General features: G+C 33.1%; 1 protein-coding gene across 2 annotated transcripts in view; it reads left to right on the top strand.

Annotated features, from left to right (window-relative positions):
• Positions 1-18,139, top strand: part of LOC146998065 (uncharacterized) — a 78,318-nt gene extending 60,179 nt beyond the window's left edge. For both annotated transcript variants that reach the window (XM_085813197.1, XM_085813198.1), the window contains exon 6: positions 16,947-18,139. In XM_085813197.1, coding sequence (XP_085669323.1) covers positions 16,947-17,058 — 112 coding nt within the window. In that variant the 3' untranslated portion in view covers positions 17,059-18,139. The remainder of the gene's footprint in view (positions 1-16,946) is intronic.
• Positions 18,140-18,520: the final 381 nt, after the last annotated feature.

Raw genomic sequence — 18,520 nt, 5'->3', positions numbered from 1 at the left:
AACTTTTGCACTGTTAACAGAACTGCAAGTGCCTCTCTCTCGGTCGCGGAATAGTTTCTTTGTGTTTGATTTAAAGTTCGGCTAAAAAATGCCACAGGCTGCTGATTTTGCGAAAGTACCGCTCCTACCACATAATCCGAAGCATCCACTGAAATTTCTAAATTTTCATCCTTTTCAGGAAATTTTAACACAGGGGCTTGCGTTAATGCTTGTTTTAATTTTTCGAAAGCACTATTGACTTCGGCCGTCCACGAGAATCTTGCCTTTTTCCTTTTTAATTTTAACAATGGCTCAGCGATAGCCGCAAAATCTTTTATAAAGGACCTATAATATGAACAAAGTCCTAGAAAAGAAGAGAGCTTCTTTGCCGTGTTTGGAGTCGGATACTTTTGTACAGCGATTATTTTTGATTCATCTGTCTCGATCCCTTTTTGCGATATTTTGTAACCTAAATATTTTAATTCAGGGGCTGCAAATTTGCACTTTTCGACATTAACTTTTAGACCGGCCTCATTTAATAAAGAAAACACCTGTCTTAAATCCTGTACATGTTGGTCTAGATTATCACTAGTAATAATGATATCGTCTAAATAGATAAATGTGGACTTTCCAAGAACAGGTCTTAACACAATGTCCGTGCATCGCTGAAATGTTGCTGGGGCTCCTGAAAGGCCAAACAGCATACGCAAAAATGCATAAGTGCCAGACTTGGTTATAAAAGCAGTCTTAGGCACGTCCTCAGGCCTCACCCCTATTTGAAAATAACCAGTCGTTAAGTCTAAAGTCGTCATATATTTGGTCGATGTTATGTTCCTTAGAATTTCTTCAATAATAGGTAACGGATATACCGGATATTTAGTCATGGAGTTTAATTTACGGTAATCAATAGCGAATCTCCACCTTTTTGGATGCTCCAAAGGATAATCATTATTTTTCTTACATAAAACCACCGGGCTAGCATAACTACTTGAGATGGGCGTTATGATCTTTTTACGTAGCATATCGGTAATATGCCATTCTATAATTTTTTCCTTATTCTTATCATACCGGTATGGTTTTTGACGAACTGGCAATGCATCTCCGGTGTCAATACTATGGTTAGTAACCTGAGTAAATCCTGGAATATCACTAAATAACGAAGCAAATTCACTTACCACTTGTCGGATTCTATCATGCTCGTCATTAGGCAGGTGGTCAAGATTTAACCTTGGCCGTTCAACCTTTTCTACACGCACTGGTTTCATTGTCAGCTTAAGGGACGCTTCATTAAAATCCAGTGTAGCTTGTGCGTCTGAAAGAAAGTCTATTCCTAAGATTAAATGTGCTTGCAGATTCTTTACTATAAAAAACATCACCTTTACTTGTTCGTCCTACGGATATACAAAGGTACTTTACCTACGCACTTACATTTTTCTCCTTACGCCGCTAATACTGTCGTATTATCCGCATTATATATGTGGTATTTGCGAAAATACTTTCTAAAAAAGACTTCTGCCACACAGGAACACTGCGCGCCGGTATCCAGGAGTGCGGTGGCCGGGATATTATTCACCAAGACTTCAATCTTCGGAAGAGTCAAATTTTTCACCATTACTGTATTTAACTTGTAGGAAGAGGGGTTTTCGTGGCCTTCGGATTTCCGCACCCTCTCGTGAGCAGAAATCCGTTTTAGTTTAAATTATTTTTCCTTTCCGTGCTTTCCTTCTTTTTCCCCTGGCCTTGAGACTTTTTTCCTGGGTTGCTATTGAACTGTCGACGTTCGCTGGCTGTTTTTGAATGCTCGGGTTTCCTTGCCCACTGATTCGCTTTTTCTCCGTAGCCGTATGCTTGAGTTTGCTGTAGTCTTGGCGTACCAAATTGGTTTCGCTGTTGATATTGGCGTCTTCTTTCGACGTCCGCCATTCTTCTACTTTCAAACTGAATTGCTAGCTCAAATAACTTTTCCAGTTTAGTCGGATTTCTTAATTCAATAAAGTCTTGCACTTGGGGTAGTAACCTCGGCAAAATCACTTGAATTATTTCAGGATCTGGACGGTTTCCATACAAGAGCTTGAAAACGTGAATTTTTCTTAAAATAAAGCTCGAGAGGTTTTCGATTCTTTGTTGATATATACTAAAAAGTTCCGTTTCTAATTTCGCACGATCCCTTACAACAGGGAAGGCTTTTAGTAGGGCAGTCTTGAAATTTTCGTAAGTATAGGTGGGACTTCCTGCTTGACCCAAGAGACTTCTGCCTATACATTTGAACCAGTTAAGCGCTTGGCCCCTCAAAGCGCTGGTAGCTAAGGTAACTTTTTGAAACTCGTGCACGGGGTAGAGCATGAAGTGGTCATCCAATTTTTCCAAAAAACTGGTTACCGGTGAGTTTCCATTAAACGTTGCTTCTGGTTTCATCGAAGCGCGCATGGTCTGGACGATGTAACCGAATCCTTCCAGGGCGGCAGCTGGCATTTCTGGATTCTGAGCCGTTTCTGCAGGCAGCACAGGTTCTTCTTGAAACTCGGCCATGGTTATTCTTCTTCGTTGGGCGCCACTATCAGGTTCAATGTTCCTTCTAACCTTCTTCGGGAACATACAAGGACCTGACTCGGAACAGAGAGCTTACTAAAGCTATGTTCTCTAATTGTGGTAAGTAGACAGGATACAGACGAAGGGTATACAAAACCCTTTATTTTTCTCTATATACAATAACTTCCGTACTTCGGAATACACTGACCCTCCACTCGGGGTCTAACGTAAAAGTATAAAAATAAAACTAAACTCTAATTTAACTTTAGAATAATACACGTGGAAGATTGGCCTTATAATAACAGGAAGCGTATGTAGCACAGAGACTGTGAACACTACAATACGTTTAATTTATCAAGAGGATTAAAACCTCTGGCCTGGAAGGCAAATAGCAACTGCGTAACTTCTAAGGTAAGCGGCCTGCTTCGAACTCACTGCTTCCTCTCTCTCGCTTGGCAAAAAGGCCACACTTAAATACTTGGCGTTCGCCAGACAAACTTTGCATAAAAACCTTCACGCTTATAATTCTGGCCGGAAGTAGAAAATAAGAAGTGATAGTAAAGATTTAAAATAAAATAAACGTTAGTAAAACTTAAGATCCTTACAAGTTTAATACAATATTGGGTTTCTTGACCATTATATCCACACCACCTCGTGTAATTCTTCTGACCATCGTCATTCCTGTGTCACCCCTCATAGTCAAACAAGTGACAGCCCTATCTTTCCACCCTAATGTGTTGCCCTGTCGATATGCGACTGTGGATTTTGTCGAAAAATAGCGTACCAGCGCCACTTGATTTAAGACTTCGAATCAGTCTGGTGGTGCACCAGCTGACATTCCAAATTGGGGAGGCGCCACTCGCTTTGACACTCCAAATCGTCTGGCCGCTCAAGTGCGAAGAGTTAACTAATGCAGTTTCACTGAAGGAAAAAATCTGATGTGTACACCACATGACTTCCTTGTACGGAATATTAAATTATACGCATTTTTTCTTGCATTTCATTTAAACATATTAGATTGAATTAAACCTACTTCGCCAACAGCGCATAAACCACAATAGAATAAATGCATTCTTTAAAATTCACTTTGTTTACCATAGCGACACTCTGGCTCTAGGTTTACTAACCAGTGTTATATTTCATTCATATTATAACTCAGAATGCACAAAATTTATATCATTTAAAGAAAGAATTATCTAATCATTCCCACATGTTCTATTCAAATACTATTGTTCGGTGTCTGAAAGAGTATTGCTTGGCAGCATTGTTTTACGCCAAGCAGAGTTTGGCTTACCCTAAAGTTATTTCGTTTTTGCTTTATTAGTGTGAATGATTTCTGACTTGATGTAAGAGCATATGGTTGCTCGCTCTTAGCTAAATAAGTTACATAGGCAACTATAAGCACATGCGTGTGCTAGTATTCAATAATGTTGTTTTTGTTAAAATAAAATTGTTATTGTTAATATTACAGTCCACTTACTGAAGTTAAGTATCATTAAATAAGTTCGAGCTATCTTCGGCAAGAACAGTTTGGTCCGTCGAACCGGAGAAGAATATGGCTACTAATATTGTTTCATTGAATCGCCAACGCGGCGTAGTGAAAACGAAACTCGGAGCTTTGATAAAATTCCTTGATGAATATAAAATACAGGAGAATAAACTCAACCATGATGTTATTATGAAGACTAAATTAGATTCTTTGTTGGAATTAAAATTTCGGGTTAAACAACTCATAGTGGAATACACCAATTTGCCAGAGGAAATTGACTTGAAGGATAATCTAAGCATTACACAAGAATTGGAAGAAAGCATTGAAGAGTTCGAAGTAAGATTTAGAATTTTTCTTTCTAATTGTGAAACAAATAATAAAGATAAATTTGAAACCAAAACTGTTTCTAAATCAAATTTTAAACTGCCTGATTTACCTCTTCCTCAATTTTATGGTAAATATGAAGATTTTAAAAATTTTAAAGTGCAATTTATGTCTATGATTGGTGATAATAATAATTTAAATGATACTGAGAAACTGTTTTATTTGAAAGCATCACTTAAAGGTGAAGCAAAAATGTTAGAATCATGTCAGGATACATTTGAGTCGCTATTTTCTGCACTTGAAAGCAGATATGAAAACAAAAGAGCAGTAGTTGATGCCTTTATTAATAATTTGTTGAACTTTGAAAAAATAAATGACTCACCTTCTCAGTTGAGATCACTGGTAAATAATGTTAAAAGATGTTTGAGATCTTTAAGTGTATTAGAATTTGATAGAAATAATTTATCTGATGTTTTGATATTAAATATTTTATTGCATAAATTAGATAGAGAATCTAGAAAAGCATTTGAACTAAACGTAAAATCAAATGAAATTCCCAAACTTGATGAATTTTTAGAATTTCTCGAAGAAAGAATTCGCATTCTTGAAGAAATAAACAAAGTTAGTTTTCCTAAGCAGAGCTATGCTACTAAAGTATCAAATCAATTAAGTCGCTCTAGAAATTCAAAATCCTTGGTAACTAAAACAAACCTTTTTCGAAAGTGTATTATATTTAAAGAACCACACCCAATTTATCATTGTTCGAAATTTAAGAGTATTTCTGTTTCTGAGCGGTATGATTTTGTTAAAGAATATAAATTATGCATTAAATGCCTTTCTCCATCACACGTATTATCGCAATGTAAGGCTAAATTTAGCTGTTATGTCTGTAAGAAAGACACACATCATTCGCTGTTACATAAAATTGACGAAAAACAAAATGAATCATCGAAAGAAAATGAATTGACCTTGAACCTTTCGTCAGTGAATGGGAAAGAGGACTGCCCCTCTCCCCCCCACACAACTTTGATAGCAGCTGCAAATAAATCTAAATTTGTGTTAATAAATACAGCGATTGTTTATCTTCGTGATGTTTATGATGAACGAATTCCTTTTAGAGCCGTGCTTGATTCAGCTTCGACTTCTAATTTTTGTACTGTAGGTGTTATGAACTCATTAGGAATAAAAAAAGAACGAGCATTTATTCCAGTTAGTGGAATAGGCAACACTACTTTGAATGTTAAATCGCAAATAAAGATGCGTTTATCGAACTTAGAAAAGGAAAATGAATGGGAAATAGAGTTATTAGTTGTTCCCAAAATAACTGACATGACACCATCGAAATCTATTGATATTTTGAAATTAAATATTCCGAAAGGAATAAAGTTAGCTGATGATGAATTTTTCAAGGCAAAAAAGGTAGATTTATTATTAGGTGCGGAATTATTTTTTGAATTTTTAAAAACAGATAAAATACGTTTAGAAGATAATGAGTTACTTCTTCAAAACAGCTGCTTCGGCTTTTTAGTTTCTGGAAGCATTAGAATTCCAAATGTAAAAAATTATGACTTAAATTATTGTTTTTTGTCAACAGAGATTAATTCGTTAAATAACTTAGTAAAGTCATTCTGGGAAGTTGAAGAAGTAAATGAAACTAAATCTACAGTTAATTCTGAATTAAATTATTGCAACGAACTTTTTAAAAACTCATTTTACCGGCATGCGGATGGAAGATATGTGGTTAAAATGCCGTTCAAGCCAGATATTGGTGAAAACATACAATTAGGGGATTCAAAGGAAATCGCTGAAAAAAGACTGAATCAATTGTGGAAATGTTTGTCAAGTGATTCTGTAATGAAAGAAATTTATGTTTCATTTTTAAGGGAATATGAATCATTAAATCATATGGAGAGAATGGAAGACTATTCTGAAACTGAAGGAGGATATTTTCTTCCTCATCATGACGTGCTGAAACCTGATAGTAAAACAACAAAGTTACGCGTTGTGTTCGACGCGAGTGCCAAAACTACTAACGGTTGTTCATTGAACGACATATTATGTAAAGGTGGAATGATTCAAGAGGAACTTTTTTCCATCATGATACGGTTTAGAAAGCATATTTATGCATTTACTGCCCATATTGAGAAGATGTTTTGACAAATTGAAATATTGCCATTGCAGACCAAATATGAGAAAATACTTTGGAAGGAAGATGAAGATAAGCCTATAGAAATATACAGACTCAAAATGGTAACTTATGGCACAGCATGTGCTCCATATTTGGCACAAAGGACTCTTCAACAGTTAGCGAAGGATGAAGAAAAGGATTTTCCTGTAGCATCGAAAGTGGTCTTGGAAGATTTCTATGTAGACGACTGTCTTACTGTATCTTCGAATTTGAAGGAATGCATTCAGCTCCAGAAAGATTTGACAGAATTGCTCCAAAGAGGAGGAATGAAGCTATACAAGTGGTGTACTAGTTTTGATTCTCAGAACTCTGATTTACAGAATTTTTCATTTGATCGTAATAGTAATACAACTGTGAAGACGTTAGGTATGTTGTGGAATAATAATAAGGATACATTGCAATATAAAGTTACTGTTAATGAAAAGCCTGATGTTACGAAAAGAGATGTTTTATCTCAAATAGCGAGATTATATGATCCTTTAGGCCTACTCGGTCCTATTATTAGCAAGGCAAAGATATTCATGCAAGCACTTTGGTTGCTTAAGATAGACTGGGTGGAACAGTTACCACCACCTCTTGCCAATGAATGGAATGTGCTTATTAAAACTCTTCAGAGTATAGAAAATATACAAGTACCTCGTTGCATTTTAAAAGAGACCTTTTCAATGCTCATTTTACAGGGATTTGCGGATGCCTCCGAGAAGGCATTTGGGGCAGTGATATATCTTCAAAGCATTACAAGCCCTGGTGAATATTGTAGTAAACTTCTTTGTAGCAAATCTCGTGTAGCAAAGACTATGACTATTCCTAGATTAGAACTATCAGCATGTCTACTCCTGTCCAAACTTATGCAAAAGGTTTTAGAAGCTTTGAAACTCAAAATTGATGACGTTAAGCTCTGGTCAGATTCAAGCATTTAGCCTGGATCAATACATCACTGCATCTTTTGAAAACCTTTGTGAGTAATAGAGTCTCACAAATTCAACAACTTACTTCTAACTATCAGTGGGGACATGTGTCTTCAGAAATGAACCCAGCTGACATCATTTCCAGAGGATCAGATGCTACAACTCTTGGATCTAACAAGCTGTGGTGGAAAGGTCCTGATTTTTTAAACAAGGACAATTTTCAAGATAAAAATGGACTTAGTGATGAGCTTTATTCTTCAGAACTGAAACCAGTTACGACTTCCTTCTTGACTTTAAAAACTGATTCATTCTTTGATGACTTCCTAAAAATAACTAATGATTTCTTGAAACTAATACGAATTCTTAGTTTACTTTTCAGATTTATCTACAACTGTAGGAACACAAGTGAGAAACGAACAGGTAGTATTAGTATAGATGAAATGGAGTTGTCAAGGAATACACTCCTTAAATATATCCAAGGTAGGTATTTTGCAGAAGAAATTTCTTTGTTGCAGAAAGATCTACAGATAACATCAAGGAGTAAGTTAAAATATTTTGATCCCTTCTTAGATGAAAAAGGTCTGTTAAGGGTAGGTGTAGGATAAAGAATTCTAATTTAAGTTATAGTCAAAGACATCCCATTATTTTGCCTGCCAAGAATAAGTTAACTGAACTTATATTTATTTATTTTCATGAAAAGGATTTTCATAATGGTCCACAATCACTATTAAATTCTATTAGACAAATTTATTGGCCCATTAATGGCAGGAATATAGCTAGAAAGATAGTCCAAAGCTGCATAATTTGCTTTAAGGCAAAACCAATAATTTCTCAACAACTAATGGGAGAATTACCTAAAGAGAGAATTAATATTAACTTTACATTTAATTGTTGTGCTATTGATTACTGCGGCCCATTTTTGATAAAGTACAAAGGGCAACGCAAGGGTAACTATCATAAGATATACAGTCAAAAGTCGTTAATTCGGACACCCATAATTCGGAATGATCTATAATCTGGACATCAAAACTAAAAACTTTCTGCGCATGCGCCGCGTTGACACATGCGCAGAGGCGTTCACGCGTGCGCGTAAGACCTTTTACGACTGCGCATATGAGTGTGCGCAAGTGCAGAATACGTTTTCGCGTGCGCATTTTATGTATAATGGACGTATAAGCTAAATAATTATCTATTTCAGTTAATGTTGATGATTGCGTTGTTCCTTAATTTTCGAATTGCATCCGGCTTATTATTTTTTGCAGACTGTAAGAGCAATTTTATAAAAGTAAGCTTAAACTTTCGATTATATCAAATAGAATTTCCGATATATATTTGTTAATATGTAAAGGATCTAAAGCGAAAGTATGTTTTGAAATCCGAAATCTGTTTATCATTTTCACGCTGCTCGGCGGCGGGCGCGTAATGAATTGGAAGTTGGTTTGTCAGCACTATCCTTATCTTCAGCGCAGATGTTTTTATTTTATTTGGCTTATAATTCCTTACCAAATGTAGTATTTCATCTCGATATGCTCCGTCTTTGATATGATTTAAAACAAGTTCCTCGTCATTATAATTCGCTTCCGATAGCGAAGAAAAGTGACAGAGATTATTGAAAACAAAAAAATTTCGATTGACAAATTAGTCGGTGTTCTTGACACAACAATTATAGGACTTGAACGGCGGAACTTTGTAACTGAACAAGAAATTATGTCTGTTTAATAGAATTAAAGAGAAAGTATTATCACATGAAACGAAGCAAAACTTAAACAACTTACATTGAAAGAAATGTTTAATAAAGTAAACAAATAAATATTAAGCTTTTTCTTTTTGCAAATTTTGATACCCTTTAGATCATAATTGTTCTTTATTTCATAAATTACGGTTTCATATTTTTAATTTTGGAATTTCTGCATGCCATCTTACGAGATTTAAACTGATGATCTATAATCCGGAAAAATCGATAATCCGGAATCGCCGAAGTCCCGACGAGTCCGGATTAACGACTTTTGACTGTATTATGTTTGTATTTTTGTTTGTATGGTGACAAAAGCAATTCATCTAGAGATTGTCAATGACTTAACCGCAGAAGCATTCATTGCTTGTCTGAAGAGGTTCTTTGCCCGACGAGGTAAACCAAAAAAAATATTTAGTGACAATGCAAAAAACTTTGTTAGTGCAAATACAGAAATAAAAAAATTAATGAGTATTTTTCTAAAGCAGAATGGAACTTTAGCTACTTTTCTAGCCAAGGAAGGTATACAATGGAAGTTTATACCCCCAAGAGCACCAAATTTTAATGGTCTATCTGAAGCAGGAGTAAAATCCTTTAAATTTCATTTTAAACGAACAGTAGGAAATTCAGTATTAACCTACGAAGAATTTTTGACAGTAGCAGTTCAAGTAGAGGGAATCTTAAATTCTCGCCCTCTTACACCGTTAACTTCCAATATTGATGATTTAAATGTTTTGACCCCTGGTCATTTCCTTATAGGTCGACTGATCAATTCAATAATTGAACCCAATTTAACAGAAGTAGATAATAACAGACTTAGTTTATGGCAAAAAACTACAAAAATGGTACAAAATATTTAGTTTATGGCAAAAAACTACAAAAATGGTACAAAATATATGGAAGAACTGGACTAATAATTACTTGAGCACTTTGATTCAAAGAAATAAATGGATGATTGCTAAACAAAATATTAAAATAGGGGATATGGTAGTGATTAAGGAAGAAAATCTTCCTACCTGAAAATGGTTTTTAGGGAGAATTCAGGGGCAAAAGCTAGAGGGGGGCAAGAGGGGTCCCCGGGCGCAGAATCCAAGGGGTGCCAAACTGATGTTACGACATTTTAAAATTAAATGTTTTCCATCCTTGGCAAGCAGTAGGGGGCACGAAATCTTCAGTTGTCCCTGGGCACTGAAAACCCTAGCTACGACTCTGGGAGAATTGTAGATGTGTTTTATGGGAAGACAACCTTGTGCGAGTTGTCTCTGTCAAAACCAAAAATGGTATTTATAAACGAGCAGTTACTAAAATTGCTGTACTGCCAATTGAGAAATAATGTACGAATTTTTATGTTTATTTGAAGGTTTGAATTGTAATCTATCATATTTGTTCTTTTCACATTGTAATTACTTGTATTATAATTTGTGCATTAATTTACATTGTATCATTTTGTATTGTATGAACATTTATTACTTTTTTGAATTTTACTTATTGTATTGAAATTAATATTTCAACGCCGGGCGGGATGTTCGGTGTCTGAAAGAGTATTGCTTGGCAGCATTGTTTTACGCCAAGCAGAGTTTGGCTTTAGTGTAACCCTAAAGTTATTTCGTTTTTGCTTTATTAGTATGAATGATTTCTGACTTGATGTAAGAGCATATGGGTGCTCGCTTTTAGCTAAATAAGTTGAATAGGTAATAACTATAAGCACATGCGTGTGCTAGTATTCAATAATGTTGTTTTTGTTAAAATAAAATTGTTATTGTTAATATTACAGTCCACTTACTGAAGTTAAGTATCAATAAATAAGTTCGAGCTATCTTCGGCAAGAACAACTATAATAAAGCTAGAACTATGTATAAAAGAAATTAAGCAAACAAAACAAAAAAGAAACAGTTTTTCACAGACGATTGAGTATTTCTCATTCATTTAATTCAGTTTTCACTTTGTGAGAAGGCAAAAATACATAAAAACTCAAAATATCTGTATTAAAAATTATAAAGTAAATCTTAAACGCTTATTTCCTCGAAAAAATTCCAGAAAGGATTAAGCATGATTTAAATAATAAATGAAGGCATTATCGTTGTTGTTGCAAAGCTAAGTTTCTCTAGATTGGCAACAAATCCGCTACTCAGCTGTTTCAAATGTAAACAAGAGCAATGGCCGCCATCAAATTAGGCTTAGCGGCACTTAAACAATTTTAAAATTGTTAATAATTCTAAAAATATTGCATACAGATTTACTAAAGGCTTAAAACCCTTAACCGGAAGATAAAAACAACATAATTCACTCATTTTTAAAGCAAAAAATGTACAATTTACAAACATATAAGAGTAAAGAAACTGAGATCACTGAGCCGGGTAACAGAGTGGATATATTTATAAATATATTTATATACATTTGGCGCGGCCGATTGAAACCAAAATACAAGGTGCACATCTACATGTTATAGCAGTCCTATACACAAAAAATTTTTGGGAGGAAAAGAGTCTTTTATTCTGTCCTTACGTACAGATGTCATGCAAAAACATTGTTAAATTGCATTCGATAGCGGCCAGAATGGATATTTTCATTGAAATATGCTGCCTGAAGCTTTTCGCGATTACAATACTTTTTTTTTTTTTTACTTCGTACAAGGAAGTAAAAAAGAAAAAGAAATTTAAGCATTCAAAGACTGAAAGTGAGTAGGAAAATGATTCTAGGTATAGCAGTTAATAGAATTTTAAGCTTTTATAGTTAACTAATAAAGGTAACCATTAATAGTAAACCATTAATTTATTAATTTTTTAAAAACTTTTCCTGGTAAATTTTTCATGAAAAGCAAGCATAGTCTAAAAAAGATCAGGAAAAGGAAGATGAGTAGTTGTATGTGGTTACCTCTATTAAAATTGATTAATGAATTATCATATTATAAAATTATGTTAACTGCTATTAGCATTATTTTTTTTTTTTTTTTTTTTTTTTTCCCAGATGTTGAATGTTTAAGTTTCCTTCTGAATTTTTCAGCAAAAATTTATTCATTAGTTCAAAGACATAAAAGTAAAAATATTCCTCATTACTTTTGCACTCAATCATTGTGTGAATGTGCATCTACAACTTTTAAAGCCTGAAAAACACATGTCTGTGATGTTATCATCATGCAATGATTTGTAGGTGCTTTATTTTTACCATGATATTTTCAACAATGATGTTTTAAACTGCAAAATCTTTTAATTGCTTTATTTTCAATGATAATGTTTTGTATGATGACGTTTTCACCTTGCGTTGTTTTCATCACGACATTTTAATCCTCGATGTTTTTTGCCTGTAACCCTTAAAAAATCTCATAATTGAATAACTGTCAGCCAAACGTTTTGCCTTTTTCTTAATGTGTAAAACATTTTAAATTTCCCATGAGAATGTAAACTGAAAGGTGCAGACTGATTAAAAATATGTGGCACATATAAAAAGATTTGCAGATTTTGTGTATTCTGCAACAGGCTGTGATCAGTTTGGTATTTTCCTTTTAGTAATTTGCAGTTTTCAAGGCTTTGTAGCCATAAGCAAAATGGCACCAAATGTTTTGTTACATATTTTCAATATGACTGTAAGTTGAATTTTGGTTTTTGATTGGTATTGTGTGAAGTTAAAATGGATAAACAGCACAAGTCTTACAATTTTTAAATAAGTATCAACAAAGATTTAATAAATACATTTTGATGATGAAATAACACAGGTTTCAAGTGCTTAACTATATATAAAATTTGGTACAGTCAAAAGTCGTTAATCCGGACTCATCGGGACTTTGGCGATTCCGGATTATCGATTTTTCCAGATTATAGATCATCAGTTTAAATCTGGTAAGATGGCATGCAGAAATTATGAAATTAAAAATATGAAACCGTAATTTATGAAATAAAGAACAATTATGATCTAAAGGGTATCAAAATTTACAAAAAAAAAAAAAAGCTTAATATTTATTTGTTTATTTTATTAAACATTTCTTTCAATATAAGTTGTTTAAGTTGCTTCATTTTATGTGATAATACTTTCTCTTTAATTCTATAAACAGACATAATTTCTTCTTCAATTACAAAGTTCCGCTGTTCAAGTCCTATAATTGCTGTGTCGAGAATACCGACTAATTTGTCAATCGAAATTTTTTCGCTTTCAATAAACTCTGTGTCACTTTCTTCACTATCGGAAGCGAATTATAATGACAAGGAATTTGATTTAAATTATATCAAAGACGGAATACATCGAGATGAAATACTACATTGAGTAAGGAATTATAAGCCAAATAAAATAAAAACATCTGCCCTTAAGATAAGGATAGTGCTGACAGATCAACTTCCAATTCATTGCCCCCCCCTGCCGCAAATCAGCGTGAAATTGATAAACAGATTTCAGAATAGTTAGAGAAACGAAGGATATGCTTTTATCCATTTTTTGCAGCAATTCCACTTTTTGTTTAATGGACTTTGAAACATACTTTCGCTTTGTAGATCCTTTACGGTTTAATCCTAGTATCCAGTGCACATGGGATTTGGCGACTTTATGATCAGTAAAAACGTCAGTAAAAACGGGGCATATACGATGAGTAGTAAACGGGTCATTCAAAAAATATATATAGTTATACATAGTATATACTATGTATATAGTGTATATACAAAGTATATACTATGTATAACATATGTACTATGTATACTATGTATAACATATGTACTATGTATAACACATAGTATATAATGTATAGTATATATACATAGACGTTCTTGGGATCATTTTTGGTGTTGGCAATAATTTTCAAAATTTCACCAAGGCGGCACCGTATACTAGGATTTTACCTCCTTTACATATTAGTAAATATATATCAGAAATTCTATTTGACATAATCGAAAGTTCAAGCTTACTTTTACAAAATTGCTCTAACAGCCTGTAAAAAATAATAAGCCGGATCCAATTCGAAGATTAAGGAACAACGCAATCTGCAACAGTAACTGAATTAGATAATTTTAGCTTAGCTTATACCGTCCGTTATACATTAAACGCGCATGCGTAAACGTATTATGCACACACGCATATTCGCAGCCGTAAAGGTCTTACGCGCATGCGTCAATGCGACACATGCGCAGAAAGTTTGTAGCTTTGAGGTCCAGATTATGGGTGTCCGAATTAACGACTTTTGACTGTACACCAGTGTAAATACATTGTTGTGCATCATTAGGGAACTGAAGAAATATAGCAAGATGTTGACTCTGCGATACTGCAGAAATGAACACAAATTTGATATAGAGCTGTCTGTCATTCTGTATTATTTGGAGGTGTAGAATTTTGTATTCTACTGTGCATGCCTTGGCGGATGTATTCAGTAACGCTAGTATCTGGGGATTTAGGTGGCCATGGCAAGACTCCAAATCCAGATGAATGTTTCTCAAACCAAAATTTTTTATAGCTAGACATATTTGTCTGAGCACTGTCCTATAGAAAAGACTGCACCTGTCAAAAAAAAAAAAAAAAAAAAACCAGATCATCTAATTAATTAAAAAAAGATTTCCATCTAAAGTTCACCTCTGGGAGATGGTTGTAGCTGTATCAGGGATTCATTTGAATGCATAGCTGTCAAATCTCCTGGTTTTGTTAAGAAGTAACCTAGATTTTTAATCACATCTGATGTAAATGACCGAATCAACCAGCTTTTTATTGTTAGTCTTTTTTGGAAATTTCTATAGATATTTGCATAAGTAGATGTGAAGATTCAACCTGTGTTTAATCAGTTAATATTCGTATTTAATTTTGCTTTTCTTCAATATGCGGTAAATTCCTAAATTTATATCCACATAAAAAGTATGTAGATTACTTATTAATTTCCATTATATTTGATGAGAGACAATGTCACTTTTCATAAGGTGCTGATAAATAGCTTTCCTTCCCCTACTCAGCATTTTAGTATGAATTTAAGCAAATTACAAAATTCAGAATAATTAAATATTAATTTATTTCTCATCAGAATTTTATTATAAAATAATTCAGTATCCTGAATTAAATATGTATAAATATAGTTAAATAAATTTGTAATGTGACTAATATTCTCAAAGATAAAAGGCGGCTTTGATAAATGCCACAATGATAAAGCTCTCATGAACATAAAGCACATTCTTATGAACATAGATCACAATTGTTTTTGCTAGATGCGGTCGGGTTCATAATGGATTGAATGCACACAGAACCAGTGGCAGCATGATAAAGCTAATTTTTCCATAAGAAATACTTTAAAGACCTTTGTGGAACTTTCCACAAAAGTACTCGCACAGCTGTTATACAAAGCATATTTAAAGAGCAAAACTCTGCCCAGATCTTTCAATATTCTGAAATAAGCTCCTGAACTTAATCTCCAAGTTTATATAGATTTTCCTTGACTCTGTCCCTCCCTTATTTTAAGATGGGGTCCAGTTTTAAGTAGTTCACTATAATTCAAGAAATATATTAAGGCAAAAAATGGGTATTTTAACAGTTACTGGTAAAAGTTTCAGTTATGGAATTTTCTTTCAAATATTAAAATTATTTTAATAACCAGTTGATATCTCACCGACCCCTAACAACACTTTTCTTCAGCCAGATGGTTGGTAACCCATTATTTCATCAACCTTATATTTACTATGCAGTATATAGGCTGATATCACTTGTTTTGGCTATGTACACTTTCTAGACTTTCAAATTGACTTCTGTAATTTCTTCTTACTGTCAGGGGAAGGGAAGATATTTGATAAAAGTTGACATAGTAAAACTTTTTAGAGAGATAAGAGTAGAATTTTTGAAAATTCTCAAGTTAGTATAATGATTAAATATTAGTATTTCAAGGGACTATCAAAATAAAGTATGTGAAAGCATAAGAGTTGAAAATTAACAAATTATTTTAATTCATTGTTGTAACAATATTTCTGATTGTGCAGAGAAATATTTTCATAATTATAGTAGAATAGCTGTGTTTTGTTGAAATAAAAGTTCAATTTAAATCATTTTTTTCTGCATAGTAAATTTAATGCATGCAGAATTTTCTGTGCTGTTAAATAATTTAATAATGTAATTATAATTGTTCTCTATTCATGATGCATAATGCAATTCATACTTTTCATAATTTTATAGAACTTAAGGAAAACAGTGAGGCCAGCATCCCTGATATGTTTTCTTTGTAAACTTAACAAAGTCCATAATTTTAAGAATTTATTTCTATCCTGAAACATATCTAATGTAATGAAATTTTTAAGTAAAAAATTTCTTCTTAAATGAAAATAATGGTAAAATTATCTCATGCAGAGCATAAAAGTCGAAAGTAGTAAACTAAAAAGAGGGACCTGTTTGGTATTTGACGTAACGTCTATACTCTGGAACTGCAGTATAAAATGTGCTTTAAAGCATTAGCCTTTTTACTTTCCTCTTCTGTGCAAGTATATATATATATATATATATTATAAGCATTTATCAATATAAACTTCATTTTAAGAACTTATTTTAAAACATACATAATGCAATGAAATTTTGAAATAAGAATTTGCTTCATGTAAATTAAAAACCATGGGAAAATATTTTCTCATGCAGGGCATGTCCAGTCATATTGACTTTTAATTGTGTGAATATTTGTCTTGTGGGAAGTTATGATTGTAGGGTATCTTTTGTGGGCTCTCCTTGTGTAAGGATTTATCTGGCTTTATTATAATCATGTATAAGATTTCATGAAAGGGGCTATGAATGAAAGTGAAGTATAAGAATGTATTTAAAATTATGTATGATTAGTGATAATTACTTTGATTTCCTTTACAGGATACTTAAAAGAGCAAACGAAACTATGAATGCAGTCCGAAAAAATTGTATTCGAAGCAATAAAAAGCTGAAAGTATTGCCTGCTGTTTCTACACTTTGTGCAAATATATAATTTGTTGTTGTTTTAAGAAATATCATTTATTGTGGTTAGCATGCTTAGAGTTATTTAATTTTCATTGTGAAAGTTACAAAAAGTGGGTGATGCATGTGCCTCATCCCTAGCACTGCCATTTAAACTTTTCATTTCATTTTTGGTATTTGTCTATGAAGCCTAGTGTAAAATGATTTAGGTGCAAGGAATGCAGTAATTTACCTAATATAGCGACTTTGTTAAATTTAAAAGTAAGTGTACTCTACTTGGTCAAATTCTGTGCTAATGCTAATTCAACTTGTGCATCTTTCTAAGAATCTGAATGCATTAAATATTCATTTTAACAATATTGTACTACAAAAAGTGCTTATTGTCATCCGATATCACAACTGTAGCTGTCAACTCTCTTGAGCTCCATAACTGCCACGTCATCACATCTCCCATTCTCCTTATAGATCACAGAATCTCTTAGATTTTAATTTTTAGCCTTTACTAGAGAAAAGGCTTCTCAGCTTAAATTAAATTTATTGAATTAATAAAACTTAAATTGTGCAAATTCCATTCCCTTAATCTTAGTGATTTTCAAAGTATTCTTATTAAATTTATAGCTTCATCATCCATCAATGGTTGAGTGATTAATATCGCAGAATGCTAGTTCTTCAAACATCCAGACAAATAGAGTGGTTGCATTGTTGGTTTCCTCAATGTGTAGCGTGAATACAAGTAAATTTCCCTTGTCCTTGAATACAAGTCTTTCCATGAACACAACTTTTCTGTTAGGCATCCTTAGCCCTTGAGTTGCCAAACGATCATCTTACTAAATTTGTCAGAAGTCTACTTATTTCTTATAATCATCTATAGGTATTTTTAGTTCTGTGTATTAGGATTTAACCGCTGTTTAATCAGTTAATTTAACATTAATGAAGCATTTATAAAAAACAAACATTGATGTAAAACCAATACATTGGCAAATACTACATTGCTAAACTTGTTCACACATTAGTATGTATTTTAATTATTAATTTTTTTTTCATTCTATTTAAAACCTTACTAAATGAAAACTTGTGTTTCCTAAAGAGAACTTTCCAAATATCCCCACCCCCCCCAAAAAAATACGAAATGAAATTAGCCAATGAGCATAAAACTTTGCATATCCAATTAAATATTGATATATTTTGCATCAGAATCATATAGTAAATAATTCAGTAACCTGAATTATATGCATTATAAAAAAAAAATTTTAAATAACATTTCGCAACAGCACAAAAGCCTTCCACAGATCCTCAGTTTTCATTCCAGAATCTCTCACTTTTCCATATTTCAAGATTGGCAGCTATGTTTTGACTTCTTCCTTACATGAATCATTTTGATAACCTATAGACAAATACTTATCCTTTATGTGTAGGAATTTAATTGCAACAGGGATATGTATTATTTATATAATATACTCTAAAAATGTGTAAAATATATCTTGAAAAGGGGA

Source organism: Stegodyphus dumicola, chromosome 3 (assembly GCF_044657685.1).
Source record: "Stegodyphus dumicola isolate Sdum_Otavi_A_Nest chromosome 3, ASM4465768v1".
Taxonomy (NCBI): Eukaryota; Metazoa; Arthropoda; class Arachnida; order Araneae; family Eresidae; genus Stegodyphus; species Stegodyphus dumicola.
The sequence above is the reverse complement of the archived record's forward strand: the minus strand, read 5'-3'. Positions and strand labels throughout refer to the sequence as shown.